Source organism: Coturnix japonica, chromosome 27 (genome assembly GCF_054131305.1).
Source record: "Coturnix japonica strain WE chromosome 27, WE-NBRP24, whole genome shotgun sequence".
Classification (NCBI taxonomy): domain Eukaryota; kingdom Metazoa; phylum Chordata; class Aves; order Galliformes; family Phasianidae; genus Coturnix; species Coturnix japonica.
The window spans coordinates 136,365-154,757 of NC_140689.1; the positions used below are offsets into that span (position 1 = coordinate 136,365).

An 18,393-nucleotide genomic window follows, 5' to 3' on the forward strand; every position below is an offset into this window, starting at 1 on the left:
GGCGGGGCGGCGGGGCGGGGCCGGGGCCGGGCGGGGCCTGCGCCGATCGGGGACCAGTCGGCGGCTCCTGCATCCCGGGCTCGGAGCATCCTCCGGGCGGAGGCCGAACCGCGGAGCCTCCGCACCGGCTGCCGCATTCCGCCTCAGCGCGGACCATGGCGGAGATCACCAGCGTCCATCCCGGCTTCGGTGAGTGACGCCGGGTTGCCCGGAGTCCCCCGTTCCTCCTCCCTTTCCCCCGGAGCCGGGCCCTGCCCGCCGCCTCCCAACCCCCCCCCCCGGCCCTTTTCCCATAGGTGGGGGCTCGGAGCGGCCCGGGCCTGGCCGCGGTGATGATGCGGAGGGCGAGGCCCGGCCCCGGTACCGAGCGCCCCATGACGCGCTGTCTGCGCCGCGCCCGGCCCGGCCTTTGTTTGCTCCTCCCCGGGGGCCGCGGGGCTGCGGCGCCGCTACCGAAGGCCGAACGGGGCTGGGGGGGGTCGGCCAGGGTGGGGCGGGGTCGTTATCCCACCCCCCACCTGCAGCATTCGGTGGGGACGTGGAGGACCGAGGGAACGGCGGGGCATCATCCGTCCGAACGGTCTGTCCGTTGGGTTCCTATAGCCCTTCAAAGCCCAATTGCTGCTCGTTCTGTCCTCCAGCACTCAGCGACCTTCCCTCGGCACCTATCGCTAACCACGTCTCCTTTAAATTCTAAGGCTTTTAATAGCGTTAATCCATCCTGCATCACGTCCTGCATCCCTTATATACAACGTATGTATGTCACTTGCTGGACTGCCATCATCACATCGCTGGCCATCAGGGTGTAATCAGCAAATATTGGTATTAAAATGAAGTTTTCAATGATCTCTCATTAACCAAAACCATCATTCCATGCCCCAGAGATTGATTTGGGTTCCATTTAGCTCTTTGTATCGCATCAAAGCGAAGCTATCTTCTATAAATGCTGCATTTTGGTAATAAAAATGGGGTTCTGTTGGAGAGAAGGGACAAAATGGGCCGCGGTGCTGTTTTAAATGGGCATTTAAAGCTGTGCATGAACTCATAGAACCTCATGGATGGGAGTTGGGAGGCAGCTCCCAGCTGCGAGGAACTACAGGAACAGAAAGCATGAATGTATGGAAGCATTACGTAAAGTGGGAGTCTCCAGGCAGGAGAGAAGAGGAGCGTTGGGCAGAGCTGGTTGTTCTGTGCTCTTCCTTTTAAATGCAGGGAGAAGCATCCAGCAAAACAAGGTGGGGACGGCTTGAAATAAAAGCTGTTTTTTTGTGTGTGTGTTTAATTAAGAGACACCATGAGATGCTGTGAGAGCCAACTTGAGATTTAGAGGGAGGAAAAAAATGGCTGTGGCTTGTTTGGTGCTTTCTGATGTGACTGCTGAAATTGTTTATTGGGAAATAAAGGTACAAGAGCCGATTCTCTGAGGACACAATGGGAACAAAACACACGAAAACATGAGGTCAGAATAAGAAAAGAGTTTGGGCTTTTGTCCTTTCCTGCGTGTGCTCTGAAGCTTTTTAAGATGTGTGTGTTGAATTGTACTGCCTTCAGATCGGTTCTTAAAGACCATTTGGGTCATTTCGAAGAGGGAATGTGAAATAAGCAAAGCAAAGATGTGTGTTAGTGTTTGTCAGCGTTGATTCTGCCCCTTGCTTTGAGCTGTAGGCCTGAAGATGTGCATTGATGGAGGCAGTCAGCACCTGAAAGACATGGAGCTGCAGGAAGGGAAGGCTTCCATCCAACCCAAAGAAGGAGATTTATTGTTATGGGAAAATCAGATTTCCCTCAGCCTATGAGGTACTCAGATCACAGCCTGGCAGTTCTTTTGCTCTCTCTTGTCCTCTTACCTTGCAACCTTAATAACAGGAAAGGCAGAGAAAGCACCAAATTCGAGTGTTGTCTGTAGCTGAACCATTAATTCAGATGATGAATTTCTGTTGCTTGCAGTGAGAAGGTGTCAATCAGGTGAGCTTACCTCTGTGTGGCTGTTCCACTTCTTGTTGTGATGATTTTTTGGCTCTCCTATGGAAGCGAGCAGAGTGTGCAGCTTGTGAGGAAAAAGATGGGGCAGAGGGGGTTTAGTTTGCTTAAGAAAGAGAAAAATAAAGGGGAAAAATGATTAGTCAAGCAATAATACAATCATGATAAGACCGATACCTTAATATGCTTCAAAATACCATTGCTTTTAGTGGTAATATTCTAGTGTTAAGGCGTTTTGGCTATAGAGAGAATACAGCAGAAGCAGCCGCTTGTTTACTTCTGAAATAAACTGAATTTCACACTCCTCCTCATTCCTTCTCACTTCTGAGGGGTCAAAGAAACGTGGCGCAGAAGGCGACTGTCCAACAGCAAATAGGGATGTCAGAATGGGGATTAATTTCTAATCCTGAGCTTCGGTTCTATAAGCAGCACCCACTAAATGCATTCTGTACCATAGGAGGAGGGATGCTGGGGCTGAGGATCCCTCCCTTCTCTCCCCTATTACGATACGACCGCAGCGTGAACGTCTCATGGCACAAGAAGAAGATCTTTTCCTTCTCTTTTAAAGCTGAGCATAGCCAGCTCCTTCAAGCTGTCCTCATATTCCATCTGCTCTCCGTTCTCCACCCTCCATCTGCTCCAGCTCTTTAATTATCCTGGTGGCCCTTGACTAAATTGCTTGTATATGTCAATATAATGTACTGGGGAGCTGGAAACTACTGGTTTCATTTTGTGTTTGATAATACATCTCCAAAAGCAATGGTTATAAATAGAAAATAACGAGCTTGGTTGCTAAAAATGATTACTGTGCCTTTTTGTTCAGGCCTGACATTGCTGAAGAACCCAACTGACACATAAACTCTAGCAAAATATCAAATAATCCCTACGTACAAAAAGAGGATATTCTGTCCATTGCTTTTAAACACGAGATTTTCATATGAGAAAGAGTTCAAGGTTTGAATTGCTCATAAGGGACAATTTATGAATAATCTTATGACAATTTCTGAATAATCCAGGGTTGGGTCCATAGAAATACAAGTTAACTTTTTATTCTAGGGATGCCTTGATACTAGGCTTAATGAATAGCATGTTATAGTCTCTGCCCAGGTATGCTCCCACTTGGGGGGCTGTGGCACTCAAAGAAGTTCCAGCTCTTTCTTGACTGCTTTTCTCCCCTACAGATGTCTCTCCAGTTGTGGCAGGCCTCATTGGTGCTACTGTCCTGGTGGTTTCTGTCTCGGTAACAGTTTTTGTGTGGACATGCTGTCACCAGCAAGCAGAAAAAAAGCACAAAACCCCACCGTATAAATTCATTCACATGTTAAAAGGCATCAGCATCTATCCGGAGACCCTGAGTAACAAGAAGAAAATCAACCGAATCCGGAGAGACAAGAATGGAGCTCCTAAGGAGGCTGGGAGGGGAAACCTTTTGGTGGATGCTGCTGAATCTGGCTTGGTAGGCTCTGATAAGGCTCCAGATGGGCCAAATGCAGCTCCTCACATTGATCAGCTTCCGATCAAAGTAGATTATGGAGATGAACTAAGCCCAGATCAAAGCCTCACTCCGGGTGGAAGTAAAACCTCCTCCCCATCTTCTCCAGGGGAGGACGTCCTGTTGGGTGAACTGACTTTCTCAGTGGACTACAACTTCCCTAAAAAAGCCCTGGTGGTTACTATCCAGGAGGCTCACGGGCTTCCAGTTATGGATGAGCACACTCAGAGCTCCGACCCATACATCAAGATGACCATTCTTCCCGACAAAAGGCATCGCGTGAAGACCCGCGTCCTTCGCAAGACGCTGGATCCGGTCTTTGATGAAACCTTCACCTTCTATGGGATCCCCTACAGCCAGCTCCAGGATTTGGTGCTTCACTTCTTGGTGTTGAGTTTCGATCGCTTTTCTCGAGATGATGTGATTGGAGAAGTCATGGTGCCCCTTGCGGGAGTGGATCCGAGCACTGGGAAGGTTCAGCTGACCAGGGAGATTCTCAAAAGGAACATACAGGTGAGTAACTTCATCTCGTGTCATTGAGCTTTCCTTGCATTGCATTTGGTCCCAGTTCTTCTGGTTTGGGAGCCTCAGTGATCTGGTGAGGCCAGACCGGAGACTACACCATTCTTAGTTATGAAACCCATTTTTTTTTTCCACAGATGTATATTATTTTACTAATATCTGACCATGTTCTTTTAGTTTGGCAGTTCTCTGCTGTGTGGTTATAGAGATTTGGTAATAGGGGCACAGAAATGGGGAATGCCACTCCCAGTAAAAGAGCATTGTGACAAAGGGACATTCATCCTTGTCCGAGCTGTTCATGGAGAACAGCTAGAGATAGAGTTGCACTGAATACCTTTTAAACCAATTCTGAGTAACAATATATCCTGCTCTGCAAAGACAGATCGCACTTAGTGAAGGATTCATCTGACCCTTCTGGACACCTCCATTTGTAATTACCTAATTTGTAACTGTAGGCTGTAAGCCATTGAAAATATATCAGCATCACCAGCAAAGGCTGCTACAAAACATGGATGGGGAGACGTCTGGAGCAGCTCAGATCAATCCCACCCCCATCGACCTCCTCCTTTTCCCATGTGAGGATGAAGTGTATCTACCCAGTGTAGATATCTAAAACCCAAATGAAGTGAATCCTGCTCTCATGTCTCGTGCTGTGGACTGGAAAGAAAAGCAGCCTGAAGACTCACCTCGATGGGGCTGCTTTACATTCTGCATTAGGGTTTTTAAAGTATTCTTTTCAGTGCATTGACTGCATGTCCTGTAAGTTCTACAAGTAATAGGTTAAAAATTGAGGAAAGTGGTCACACTAAAAAATAGATGTGATCAATTGTGCACGTTATTTAATATGCAGCAGTAACTAGAAGTAAATTTACCTTGGTGTCAGCTGCGCACATGATTTTCTCCAATTAATTTAAGCATCAGCATTCAAAACAACAGATTTAACGTTTATTGTGGTGATGTTTCTATTGGAAACAAAGCAAATCCTCCATTTGTGACCTCCTTCCCCATCTGCACTGCAGGGGGGGTTAAAAGGAGCAGATGCTGATGGAGGGGGCAGGGCAGGATGCTGATAGCTGAGCTTAAAGCAAGCAGCTGTTTGAGTTCTGCAGTGCTGTCACTGCTGTGCTCCTTACACCACACCATCTCATGCCCATTGCCAATACCATCTTCCTTAATAGCAAATAAACTTAATTGAAATTAGCGCCATCTCACTGGAAGTTAATGAGTGCTGACTGGAAACCAAAGCTAATAATCTTAATAGTGTTATTCTTTGGAAGTATGAACGACGAGTTTAATAGAATAGTTTCTTTTTTGTCTTCATCATTTTCTGGTGCAGGATTGACTGATGGTGGAGCTCCCAAAGTGTGCCCAAGGAGCTCAAGGTGCTCACCAGTGTAACCTCCAAAAGAAATCAGTGAACTTAGAGCTCCCAGAAACCACAGCATCTCCAGAGGAGACCTCAGAGGAACCCTGAGGTACTCATTTCTCTGAGCATGACCCCAGGTTTGCTCCCAGAGAAACTGAAGGCTGTGGTGATGCTTACTTTGCTCAGCAGACATGGTATATAGAGCAGAGGATGTTTTACCTTCAGCAGCTCGCTCTCCTTCTGGAGACCTCACATGGCTACGGCTAAACATGGATTTAGAATGAAACACAGATGATTTTCCAACTTCCTGGTCTTTTAGCATAAGAAAAGGAGAACACCCCCAACATTACCCCATGTTTGTAAGATCTTGTCCTAATACACTATTGCTGTTTCTTGTTCACAGAAATGCATTAGCAGAGGAGAGCTGCAGGTCTCACTATCTTACCAACCCGCGGCACAGAGAATGACCGTCGTGGTGCTGAAAGCCAGACATTTGCCAAAGATGGATATCACTGGCCTCTCAGGTAGAAGCTATTTTCTCCAACCCTGAATATGTTTGTAGTCTGCCACACAAAGCCACCCTGAGGGCAGTTCATAGCTTTGCTGCGCGGGTGCTCCAGCACAATGTTGTTTCCATCTGAAAGAACATGCAGCAAAATACAGGCTGGGTTCAGAGGGGGGAGGAAGGAGACTTTAATATCCAAACAGAGCACAGCAGCTGTTGGTTGTTGGGTAGGAATTGTGTTGCAGAAGGTAAATGCATTCTGATAAATAAGAGAATGTGAGAGGAAACTCCCAGTCGCTACAAGCTCAGCTCACTTTCAGATCATTTACTTCTTCTTATTGTCTTTACTTTGCATACTTTTCCTCAAACTCCTGAGCGTGATGGATCACTGCAAGTGACAGAACAGAACAGATGCAATATGCAAGGCTAACATTTTATCCTTCCCTGATACTTATGTTATGCATTAGCTTATGATTTAAGAAGTAAAAACCAAACATTGCCAGCTGGGTGTCACTTCTAGCTTCAAAACTTGTGCTAAGTCAGAAAAGCACGTGTATATATATATATATATATATATATATATATATATATGTATATATATATGTGTGTGTATGTATATATGCCAGCATTAGGATTAAATTAATATACATGGCATACATAAAGCGCAAATTGACTTGAGTCTGGTGGCTCTGGGCAGCACATAGCAGGGGGTTGGAACTGATGAGCATTGAGGTCCTTTTCAACCCAGGCCGTGCTATGATTCTATGGTGTGAGCTGGTTGCTTTGCAGTGGGAGAATCCTGACAGTCCCCAACTGTGGGAGCTGAAGCGTGAACCTAGACGTGCACAATTCACTTCTGCTTGGATCAGCAAGCTGAACCCATCCACCTCTTCCCAGAGCATTGCTGGACTGTGTTATTAGTTCATGTCTCTCTTCTCTGACAGATCCCTACGTTAAGGTGAATGTTTATTATGGAAGAAAGCGCATAGCAAAAAAGAAGACCCACGTGAAGAAGTGCACTTTGAATCCCGTCTTCAACGAATCCTTCATTTACGACATCCCCGTCGATCTCCTTCCTGACATCAGCATCGAATTCCTGGTCATCGATTTCGACCGTACCACAAAAAATGAGGTGGTGGGACGGCTGATTTTAGGAGCTCACAGCATCACTGCAGCTGGTGTGGAGCACTGGAGAGAGGTTTGTGAGAATCCTAGAAAGCCTGTGGCCAAATGGCACAGCCTGAGCGAATACTAGCAGAGGTTGTGGCAGCTGATCATAGAACAGACTTACACCTTGTTTTAGCTGTAGAACTAAACTTTCATAAGAAGCAGCAGCTGATGGGTTCTCTAGTGATGTGATTTTGCAGGGCACTACGATTCTAAAGAGCATTAAATTAAAAAGAAAAAAAAAAAAAACCATAAAAATACCACAAATATATATAACAGTGTAATCACGCTATTGCATGCCTAATACAAACTGAAATTAGTATAACTACCCAATATCAAGTTGCAGATTTTAATACAATTATCTGTCACTATGGAAGTTGTGTTTGTGCCGAACTGTCTTTGCTGGTATTCACCAAAATTGGCCTGTCTTTATTAGGCTTCTCCCAAAGTTTCTGGATTCTGCTGTTGAACCTCTAGTTTCTTGTTAGTTTGCCTGCCCATTGGTTCTTGCAGTTCTCTTCTTTGCTGGTTTGGGAGTACCAACTACGTTTCCATTTAAGGTGGTTTAGAATTCTGCACTAAAGCAAAAGGAAAATACAGGGGAAAATGGCACTTTCCTTCAGAGACAAAAAAAAAAAGAGTCTTTATCAGGTAGTAAAAGACTTCTATTGTGGTATCACTGCTTTGGGGCTGGAAGGCCACAGCCTCAAAGATTCCCATCTAAAATTCACATGCCAACAAATGGATCGCTTTGCTTTTGCCATGTGGAAATTAGCACAGCCACCATCTGCCAGAACTGGGTTTAATTCCACTATGCTGCATTTTATTTAACCTTGTGTGTGAAGGGCCCAACAAAACGTGACACGGCGCTGTTTGTTAAGGAAACTCTTTGCTGGTTCTTTTAAACATTAAATCATGACATTCCACAGGATTGGTAAGTTCTGTAACAGCAGCATAATGTGATGAGATAGGAGAATAGTGTGGGGAGAAGCATGAAGTGAAGGCTTCATAGAGCTTCCCTTAGGTTCAAAGGGAGTCAGTTCACATGTGCTCTCCAAAGAATAACGCAGGGCAAAGTGTGTTCTGACACCAAGTCAAACTGGTCAAGCAGTTAAACTTTAGGATTTCAGAGCAGCTTGAGTTAGCTCTGAAATTGAGGACACGACTTCTGAGACTTGGAATATGTGTTCTGTCATCTCTGAAATGCAACAGTGCTGCTTAATAAACGTGGCCTGCAGCGCTTCATGCTGCCAGCCCCAAACACTCAGCAGCTCTGAGCTGAAGTTCCACCAATATATAAATGAAGTTTGGAAACAGATGCATTCAATCTCACTTGATAGCAAGACAACATCCACCAAGATGTTATTAGGCAGGAGGATCTTGGTGAGTAACTTGATTGGGCTTCTTCCTACGTTCAAGACAAAAGGATGATAATTGGCAGCAAGTAATTAGTTGTAAGCATTGTTGGTGAGCTGAGCGTAAATAGTCCTAACAAGCAGCAGAAACTCAAAGCATTTCTGTGCTCTCCAATGGAAACACAAAGCAGAACTGAGCTTGCAGGGAGGCACGCAGCAGACTGCGAGGTCGCAGTGTCGGTGTGGTTGCTTCCAGGCAGCCCATCTGTTCTGTGCCACCTAGAATGTAAATAGCGTGTTGTAATTAAACACTTCTGAGATCGCTGAACTATATTTGCAGGACTTGGCTATTGAGTTTTAGAGCCTTGATGGAAAAATGATCCTTTCCACCTTCTTCCTAATGAAAGTAGAATCCTTGAGCAAGTCTGACTTGGATTCCTTTCCAACCACAAAGTAAAGCAGTGCTGCTGGGATGGCTGTTCAGGTGCACAGTCAGTGCGTGGTCCATTGGCAAACCTTTGGCATCTCTCCCTTAGAAACTGCTTTTGGAAAGCTGGATTTTCTCACTCGTAGCCATTTTCTCATTGAACTTCCTTCTGGGCAAAAGAGAAGTCACATCTTCTTTCAGAAGAGAAGTCACACTGAAGCTGCAGCTCTATTGCTCAGTCCCATGTGGCAGATGGAAGCACAGGCTTCTGTTTGTGTTTAATCAGTCCCAACTACAAGCATTACAGCCTGAGGTTACAGCAGATTTTATCTTTGGCCCTTACAGCCACAAACCAGAGCTCTCCTTTGGAAACAGCCGCTCAACTTTTAGGTATCATCACAGCTTTTTCTTTCTCAGAAAATCCAATCATCAGAACAGAACAAAGCAACACAAAGTTCCCTTTTTATTTCCCCCCCTCCCTTCAGTGTGAGAAGCATGCGTTAAGCCTAGATGATCTCTATCAGATTCCTTTAGTTGAGAAGGAAAGATGAACTTCTTGTCAAGGAAACATGCTCAGGGTAAATAGTCTTAGGCTATCGGGCAGATAGGAATAGCTCCAACGCTTCCGGAATAATAGGAAACTGAAGATGTGCAGATTATATATATTTTTAAAAGGTAAAATAGACAGTAAGTGACAGCGGACTCACTGTAAAATCTCCCAGATGTGGTTATTCTTTACCTTGTGTCTTCTATTGTAAAATTAACTTGGACAGTTACAGCGTTGTGTGGAAAAAAAAAAGGCAAAAATCCTAACTCAACATGTGTGAAACTGCATAATGCTAGAAGCTACTTGACATTATGTAATGCTATCTTGTATGTTGAATTTGTTAACGCACATTGAGCGTGGAAATAAAACTTAAATCACTTTAGATGGTTGACTGCGCTGTGTTTGAAAGGTGGAAAGAAACATACCTGAAAAACAGAGAGAGAACAAAACCCCAGCAACTGAAGTGAGCTGCTGTCACTGCAACATCAGCACATGCAAGGACTGTCATCACTGAGCCTCTCCATGGCTGTAATTTAATGCGAGTGGGCATCTAAGAGGGAATAAATGGGCAAAAAAGAACGTGGTCTGTGAAAGAATTCTTTGAAGAAAAGCAATTGGATCCTTTTCTTTGTGGTTCAGACGCATTCCTGGATTCCCAGCCTGCTTTATTCAGAAACACTTTTGTCCGTGTCACTGTGAGATACAATGGCGTGTCCCCGAGGCACGGCGCTCTGTAATGCAGCTTCTGCAGCTCCCATCACTGCTCCAGAGCTCAGCACTGCTGGGCACAAAGCCACGGCTTTAGAAAACACCAAAGAGTGCAGAATACCAAACTGTGTTTCCACAGCAACGTGGCTACAGAAACCCTCCAACACGGCGCTTCTCCCCGGCCTGGTGGCCTCCCCTGCAACAAAAGATGGGGATCCAGAGGTGGCTGAGGAATCTGAACACCTGAAATAAGCTCCATGGGAACTTTGGGTCTCCTCTTTAAGATCTTGGTGGTTTCAGCCCATAAAGATCATCCAGTGTCCCAGAAAACGGAACGCAGTCAAATGCCACAGCTCCTCAGACACCATTTTCCAGCAGAAGGGAATGGTTCATTTGGGAAGGAGGAAGAAACACATCCAAGAGGTAAGGATATCCCAAAATGCTGCCCTCCATCCAGAGCACAAAGCTGTTCACCCACCCTCACCTCACTGCCCACCCTGCAATCAGTTATTTATCAGTTATTTATCACTGTAATGACTGCAGTTGGCAGAGTGGTTTTGGTCGACCCCTCTCCTAAGCAGGCAGCTCCTAACACTCTGCAAGATGTGAAAGAAAACCTCACCCCTCTCTGCTTGGCTTCTACCTCAAACATTGCTCGGCTTTCACAAACATCCCATTTCAGGTTCTTACACCATTCAGCCCAAGCAGAAACAAAAGGATTTGCATAAGAAAAAGGAAAGAAGCAAGCAGAATGGGTCTGACAAACCCTGAAAAGAGGAAACGTTATAGGGAAAGCATGGAAGCTTTGCTCAGACGCTCTTCCCACCTTCTCTGGCTGATGCTGCCATTGAAATCAATAGGATTTTTGCCATCTTTCTCTGGCAGCATTAATTGGGCCCTTCCTTCTCCAACAGCTTCTACCTCTCCTAATTCAACACAGGAGCAAGAGCAGTTTCCATGGCAATGTGAGTTACTTTTTGATGACAGACGGGATCCGGGCTCTGCTGCTATTTCCTTTAACAGGCAGTCAGAAATAGCTCATCCATCCCCAGCAGCACCTTATGCTTCAGTCCTGTTCCACCCCGTTTACAAGCAGCGTTTGGATACTGATCATTTAAGAGTGAGCGGGCAAACACTCCTTGAGCCATTTCATTTGGGTTTGGTTCAGTTTTGAGCACGTTTAGAATGTGCTCCCTTTGGTGTTTGCTCTTAAAAACCAATTGACTTCTCTAAAATACACAACATTTCAGAGGGGAACTCTCCTTACCAGGATGAGTATGGTCATGGTATGGTACAGTATACTATACAGGCATGGTATGGTATACCCTATGGGCATGGTATGGTATACTACATAGGAATGGTATGGTATACTGTATAGGCATGGTATGGTATACCCTATGGGCATGGTATGGTATACTATATAGGAATGGTATGGTATACCATATGGGCATGGTCTGGTATACCATATAGGAATGGTATGGTATACTACATAGGAATGGTATGGTATACTATATAGGAATGGTATGGTATACCATATGGGCATGGTTCCACTTAGGGAGCTTCACGTTTCAGCCACATAATAAACTTGGTATGTTTTTCTCCTTTCCAAGTCATCCAAGATAACATACCTCAAACTTCAGCTTTCACAGCCAGAAATACAGCTTCTCTGTATTCCTATGGTTTATTTCTTCTTAGAGCATATAAAACATAAGCAGGACTTAGCAAAGAAACCCGTATCAGTTCTAACCTTCCCATCCAGAACGATGCTGATCACGTCTTCCACCGTCGGCCATCTAGCGGCTCAGCTGCTCCAATGCAAATCCCCATCACACGTTTCCCATCCAGTGAGTTTCTCACGCAGGCTCAGTGCAAGGAATGACCTCAGCCTGTGAAACATTCCAGTGTCGCTCATCTGCTGTGGCAAAACGCAAACCAGAACGTTTGTATTGGAGGATAAAGGAACATCTCACATCTACAGGTCCTTGCAGCCACGTTTATGGGTGTGTAAAGGAGCAGACATGGCAGCACACTCCCCTGACCCAGACTGACTTTATCTGCAGGGTTTTTTTGCTCAATACTCAGGAATTAACATCCACATTTTACCCATTCTGCATACCTGTAAACAACTTTTTGTCATGTCAGCAACCTTTATCTGCAACAAGAAGGCACCCTGCTCCTGCATTCCTGCAATAGAAGCAGGAAAGTAAAGCTGTATCAGCACCACGCAACACAGCAAAGCTTCTCTTAGTGGAGTCCAAGCAGACAATGAACAGTAAGATCTGCTCAGCTGCACACAGCGTGGCAGTGTTGGACCCTCCTGAGCTGCAATTCCTTCATTCCTGGGGATGTTTGTGAACCGATGGCAGTCATTTCTGCCTTAAACACCTCCAAGTGTGGCCTCAGGGTGGGGTGAAGCAACTAAACTCCCCCTCTGTTGCCATACAGAACATATTTGCTGCCTCTCCCAGCTCCTGGGGGCTCAGACAATGGCACACAATGGTACCGACTTCCTGCAGCACAGACTGCCTCAAAGGTCAAAGCCTCCACCGGGATGGGCTGTTGGACACAAAACACTCCTGTCGCTGCTCAGATGACAGACAAATGGCATCTGACAACCACAATGAACTTCAGGGAATGCTGCGGTGCTCATTTTTTTCATTCCATAGATATTTTCATGCTGTTTACAAAAGGGCCATTGCTGGAACCAGTCTTTCATGGCATCCAAATCCCAGGGATGAACCTAAAAGCGAAGCCCTGAGATGTCTGCCTCAAACCTAATTGGAATTTGCCTCTAATTTGCCTTTAGATCTTAGCATAGTACCTACATACGTACTCCAAAACCAAACCAAGAGCCTTTTCCTTCAGGCTGAGCTCTGTGTCCTGCAGTCAGTGAAATGCGATGGGGATAAAGCAAAGTGCTCCCTGTCTTTAGATACACTTGTTAACTCCAGATGGATCAGTCCAAGCCACGGAGCAGCACTGAGGCATCACATCACTCCTAAGGACAGAAAGCATCAAAGCTGTTAAAGTTTCACACCATTTCACCATAAATACCCATTTATTTTACATTTATTATTATTCCTGGTTTACTTTCAAGACTCCCAACATTAAGATATTTCTGAGCTCACTTCAAAGCACCCCACGAGCTTTTCTTCAGCCTCAAATGTGTGTAGCACGATGGGTGCAAATCCCACACCATGCAATAAAACACCCGACACCAATTTGGTATTAAAAACTCTATATTGTGTCAAATAAAACAATAATCCCGCGTACAAATTCATACATGACAAAAATAAAACTTCTTTTTTTTGTTTTCCTTTTGAATAACACTGTAAAAAAAAACCAAACAAAAGTGCTTGCTGCCGTTCTGATTTAGTAACTCTAGAAGCAACAGGCTCATAGAAGGCATTAGTAAACATATATGTTGCATTGAAGGGATCACGTAAGGCACAGACATTACAGACAGGGGATGGGGAGAACTGGGCCTGCACAGCTGCCAGCACTGCCTGAGATTGGAAGTCATCATTGCCACAAAGGAATCAGGACTGCTCCTAAACCCCACTGCCCATCCCTGGCTTTTATCTATCGGTTTTAGATGGCATTGAATCCAACATGGAGCAATTCAACACGGAGCTGCAGTTCCACACAGGTTAAGTGCAGTCAATCCAGCACAACTGCAGGCATGGTGAACTGAGCAGAGCTCTGACATTCCCATTATTCTCTCTGCTTTGCAATTGGTGTTGATTACCAGCACGGCCTTACACTGGAAAAAAGAGACACACAGAAATCCCTTCCAATGCTGAGCTTGGCTACAAACACACCTTACACAAAGAAAATTCCCTTAGAAGCACCAGGCACTGAAGTTCCAGTGGTATCTTACACAGTAAGGAGTGTAGGAAGAAGAAAACCTAAAGGTCTGTGTGTTCATTATCTTCACTTTTTTGCTCCGGATCTTTTTATACATCCATTCCAACAACTCGTTTCAGTTCTGATGGCACTGCAAGGCCTTTTGGTCAGTAGGATTAACAGCAACTGCCACGGAGGATCAACAATTAAGAGAAGCAATTGATTAATACCGCACTTACAGTCTGCTAAGCTCTCAGCATTAAACAGAGACTCGAGGCACTTCATTCTCTGTGAAAGGCCTTTAAACCCATCTCTGATTTTCTGTATCATTTACTAAACAACCCCGGACATCCATCTCTCCATGAGTTTTTTGTACTGTAACAACAGCTCTGGATTTAAATCCTATAAGCAGAGAACATGGAAAATCATCCCCAAGGAGGGAGGATGTGCTGATGGTTGGGTGGGAATGTCCAGCAGTGCTGCCCCATTCACTGCTCCCAACTTTAAGGCAGCACTGAAGAACCTCACCAGCATTAAGGATAGCAGTTCTGGCCCCAATGCCTCGCTTTCAGTCTTCATTACAAAGCAGTTATCACAGATTAATCTGAAATGACTACGTTAGAGATTCCTACTCGATAATACTGTCTCCTTTAAGACAACCATATAAAACTGAATGTAAATAAATACGCCACTGCAACCATCGCAGCTACGACTTCAACAAACAAGTCAGAAAATCCAAAGCTGCAGCTTCCAGCTCACCACAAACGTTCCAACAACACCATCAATGCTAAATGGAGGGACGATGCTACACATCCACGTGCTGCTGCCAACTTAGAGCTGCCAGAGGAACAAGAATTGGCTGTTTTTGACTTGCTGAGGGTCCCAACCAACACACACTGAGAACTCAATGCTTCTTCAGGTGAACTTTTTCCTTGCTAAATCCATGAGAACAAAGCACAAATCTCCCCTCACTGCCATCCAACCTCAACAAAATCCTCCTCTGGTGATGGGAACGCAGCAACATTTTGTTGTGCAAACAACTGAGAAACAGGATTGAATTAAGTTGGGTAGAAATTCAGCATCTTGTTTGTTTTTTTTTTTACCTCTTAAAACAACTCAATGCAGCGACCAAAAAGTGCAGCGTCAGAAACCTACCAGCATCTGTAACCAACATACAAGCAGTATTTGGAGAATCCGGTCTAAAAATGACAACAAACAGAAGTCAAATTGTTACCGTGTCTCGAGTTAAATATCCAGAACTAAGAGAGAATATCATTTGAAGCAAAAAAGAATGGCTAAGAGTGATGCTCCCCCTCACACAAGTCCCATCAGTCTTTAAACCTACTGCTGAAATGTTGTCATTCAACCGCTTTGGTTACGAGTGGCTGCTCCCATGTTTTCTCTTACAGAGGAGTTCGTTCTCTTCAAGTGACCGAATCCTTCTTCCTCCTGAACGGAGATTTCAATCTTTTCCAAACGCTGCTTTTAGGTTTGGATTTTTTCTCCATTGCCATCACTGCTTCTTTCTCTTTCCTGCGGATTTCTCTCACCAGAGCATGGAACACGTCGTCGATGTAGTAACGATACGCAGCCGAAGTCTCAAAGAAAGGACAGTTGAATTCTCGTGCCAATGCAGAACCTTCTTCTTTGGAGACCTGCAAAAAAAACCCCATATACTTGTCAAGAAAGCCCAAACCAGGCAGGTTCTTCCTTCCTCTCTTCTTGTTCACGGCTCAGAGCTGCGTGTGCACCCTCCCCATTCCAGAACTGCCCACCTCCACCCATGTCTGCATCTTTCTTTACAAACCCTCTTCTCTTTCATCCATCAAGCAACGTAACCACCCATAGGAGACTCATGAAATACAGCAGCTCTGGTTATTCATAAAACAAGAAAAGCCTTTCAGAGCGTATTCCCTTCCCACAATATAGTCCTGGATGCCTGATGAGAGCAGCCCTCAGCCCAGGATGAACATTTGTCAGTTTCCCACAGACAAGAGTTACCATTCCCTTAAGCTGAAGCTCCCTTTCTGTTCATTCTTACCCCCATTATTACACCTCCTTTCTTAGCAGACTCGCATCCTTAGGTCTGTAATACTTACAAGGGGTTTATGCAGTGCTGTACCCCCATTAACAGCAGGAAATAAAGACAGGAAAAGCCCAAGAGCAGCTGAAACTCAAAGCATCAACTGGAAGATTTCACTCCCATGGTAGTTATATGCTATATGCATATATGGCTATTCAGCACTCCAGCTTAAATTCATACAGCTCTCATGTTCAACATACTACAAAGTGAACCCCAAAGGAATTAAGAACACAATCTATCACCATGTTCTGAAGCAGGTGGGAAGGTCTATTTGGGAGCCACATACCTGCCTCAGCTGCGTCAGGTCCGATTTGTTCCCCACCAGAACCACGGGGGTGTCGTCGGTGCGTCGGACACGATAAATGAGCTGCTTGAACTCACGCACTTCGTGGAAGCTGCGTCGATCTGTGATGGAGTAGCAGATGATAAACCCCTCTCCAGCCCTCATGTATTGGTCCCTCATGGCCGTGAACTCTGCCTACAAACAGAGCGTGACACAAACACAACCGTTGTTTGATTTGCTGAAAATTGGAAGCATTTCTCTCCTCATCCTGTCACACAAAGGACAAAACTCTACGGGATCAACACCACCTTTCCCTTGGTAAAGAAATAAACATAAGGAAGTATTTTGTATCTGTAGAAGGACCCAAGGGATGATACGTACCCTAAGAGGACAGGCTGGGAGGGCTGGGGCTGCTCAACATGGAGAGCTGAGAGCGGCCTTTCAATTACTAAAGAGGCTGTAATTAAGGAGGGGACTGGCTCATTAGCAGAGCCTGCTGTGAGGAGACTGAGGGAAGCGATATCAAACTAAAAGAGGAGATTCCAGTCAGGTACAAGAAGGGAGTCAAACCAATCCAAAGACTCTCAGCCAATACACATCATGTGCTGAGTGCAGGCAGTGAGATGAGATCTCCATTGCATTCGTGTGCTGTGTTAGTGACACATGAATGAAGTGCTGCCTGGGCTGCCTAAACAACAGCGATGCTGTGGGTATAAGGATGAATTCAGACAGCTCTAAAGGCCACTCAGAAGAACAGAAAAGCACATTGCTGTGGGGTTCTTTCTATCCCTGTATCCTCCCATGCACTCAATGCTGCTCACCAACCTGTCCCGCTGTATCCAATATATCCAGGTTGGCAGGTTCGTCATCGATGCGTATCCGTATCTTATAGGCATCCTCTGGATCCGCAGCACGTCGGGGAGAACAAAACGTGAACTGAACTCCATTGCAAAACTCATTCATCACCGACACACACGCAAAGGGGAACGTTACACAAAGGGAACCCGATACGGTAACACAGCAAGGGAGCTGCAATTCAAAGCACCGGACCCACAGCAGCGCGACCGCGGGGGGCTGAGCGGGTCGGGGGGGCCGTTCTCACCGATGGTCGGATCGTGGTCCTCGGGAAAGCGGTGACTGATGAACTGCATCGTCATGGCTGCAATGGAGAGAAACAATGGAAGAGAAACAATGGAAGATGATGCCCAACGCGGCCCCAACGGCGGCACAGCGCGGAGCTCCGCCCGGCTCCTCACTCACCGCTCTTCCCGACGCCGCCGGCTCCCAACATCACCAGTTTATACTCCCGGGGCTGCCCCGCTCCGCCCGGCCGGGCTCCGGCGTCCATCTCCAAAGCTCCTGAACGGGGGGAAAACAGCGTGAGGCCCGGCAGCCCCTCGTGAGGCCCAGCAGCCCTTCGTGAGGCCCGGCAGCCCCTCGTAAGGCCCGGCAGCCCTCTATAAGGCCCGACAGCCCCTCGTGAGGCCCGGCGGCCCCTCTATAAGGCCCGGCGGCCCCTCGTGAGGCCCCGCCGCTCCGCTCCCCGCTCACCAAAGGCCGCTCCGTGACGCCGCCGCCGCCTCAAGGCCCGGCCCGGAGCGCAGCCGCCGAGCCCAAAATGGCGGCGGGGCCGCGCCAACGGGAGACCGCCCCTCACGGAGCCACGCCCCCTTTAAGCCACGCTCCTCTTGCTTAAGCACCGCCCCTTTAAAACATCCCAGTGCTAAGCCACGCCCCTTACTTAAGCCCCGCCCCTTTAATCACCACCCATTGCTAAGCCACGCCCCCTTACTTAAGCCACGCCCCATTTAAGCCCCCACACCCCTTGCTTAAACTCCGCCCCCTTTAAGCCCCACCCCTTGTTTAAGCCCCGCTCCCTTCTGTGTCCACCCTTGCTTAAGTCCCACCCCCCTTTAAGCCCCGCCCCTTTAAACAACACCCCTTGCTAAGCCACGCCCCCTTCAAGACCCACACTCTTACTTAAGCCCCGCCCATTTAGACATCGCCCTTTGCTAAGCCACGCCCCCTTGCTTAAGCCACGCCCCCTTTAAGCCCACATCTTACTTAAGCCCCGCCCCTTTAAACACCACCCCTTTGCTAAGCCACGCCCTT

The 18,393-nt window shown here is 46.4% G+C and overlaps 2 protein-coding genes and 1 long non-coding RNA gene across 5 annotated transcripts; 1 reads left to right on the forward strand and 2 right to left on the reverse strand.

Moving 5' to 3' along the window:
* The first annotated feature begins 22 nt into the window (after positions 1–22).
* SYT11 (synaptotagmin 11) lies at positions 23–9,743 on the forward strand. 2 transcript variants are annotated; one of them, XM_015884582.3, is made up of 4 exons: positions 23–189; positions 3,162–3,985; positions 5,764–5,887; positions 6,810–9,743. In XM_015884582.3, the coding sequence occupies exons 1-4, from the start codon at positions 156–158 to the stop codon at positions 7,118–7,120; spliced, it is 1,293 nt and encodes a 430-aa protein (XP_015740068.1). In that variant the 5' UTR covers positions 23–155; the 3' UTR covers positions 7,121–9,743. The 2 variants fall into 2 exon arrangements, with proteins under 2 accessions (XP_015740068.1, XP_015740069.1); XM_015884583.3 differs by having other exon boundaries at positions 5,764–5,884.
* A 2,102-nt stretch (positions 9,744–11,845) lies between these two features.
* LOC146756297 (uncharacterized) lies at positions 11,846–13,114 on the reverse strand. Of its 2 annotated transcripts, none has more exons than XR_014937495.1 (3): positions 13,008–13,114; positions 12,186–12,253; positions 11,846–11,981 (listed from the first exon to the last, which is right to left on the reverse strand). It is a non-coding gene; the product is annotated as an uncharacterized LOC146756297 (long non-coding RNA). The 2 variants fall into 2 exon arrangements; XR_014937494.1 differs by having other exon boundaries at positions 12,903–13,036.
* Positions 13,115–13,290: 176 nt separating this feature from the next.
* On the reverse strand, positions 13,291–17,918 carry RIT1 (Ras like without CAAX 1). The gene is made up of 6 exons (XM_015884584.3): positions 17,833–17,918; positions 17,542–17,640; positions 17,384–17,440; positions 17,107–17,180; positions 16,285–16,476; positions 13,291–15,570 (listed from the first exon to the last, which is right to left on the reverse strand). The coding sequence occupies exons 2-6, from the start codon at positions 17,627–17,629 to the stop codon at positions 15,340–15,342; spliced, it is 642 nt and encodes a 213-aa protein (XP_015740070.1). The 5' UTR covers positions 17,630–17,640; positions 17,833–17,918; the 3' UTR covers positions 13,291–15,339.
* Between the last annotated feature and the right edge of the window lie 475 nt (positions 17,919–18,393).

Excerpts from the sequence above, each read along its gene's own strand:
- RIT1 (XM_015884584.3), bottom strand. The coding sequence starts at position 17,629 with ATGGACGCCGGAGCCCGGCCGGGCGGAGCGGGGCAGCCCCGGGAGTAT. Across the intron at positions 17,181-17,383 it reads GGACCACGATCCGACCATCG|AGGATGCCTATAAGATACGG; the intron begins GTGAGAACGGCC and ends CTGCGGATCCAG. Across the intron at positions 16,477-17,106 it reads TATTGGATACAGCGGGACAG|GCAGAGTTCACGGCCATGAG; the intron begins GTTGGTGAGCAG and ends CTCTGTTTGTAG.
- SYT11 (XM_015884582.3), top strand. The coding sequence starts at position 156 with ATGGCGGAGATCACCAGCGTCCATCCCGGCTTCG. Across the intron at positions 190-3,161 it reads CAGCGTCCATCCCGGCTTCG|ATGTCTCTCCAGTTGTGGCA; the intron begins GTGAGTGACGCC and ends TCTCCCCTACAG. Across the intron at positions 5,888-6,809 it reads TATCACTGGCCTCTCAGGTA|ATCCCTACGTTAAGGTGAAT; the intron begins GAAGCTATTTTC and ends CTTCTCTGACAG.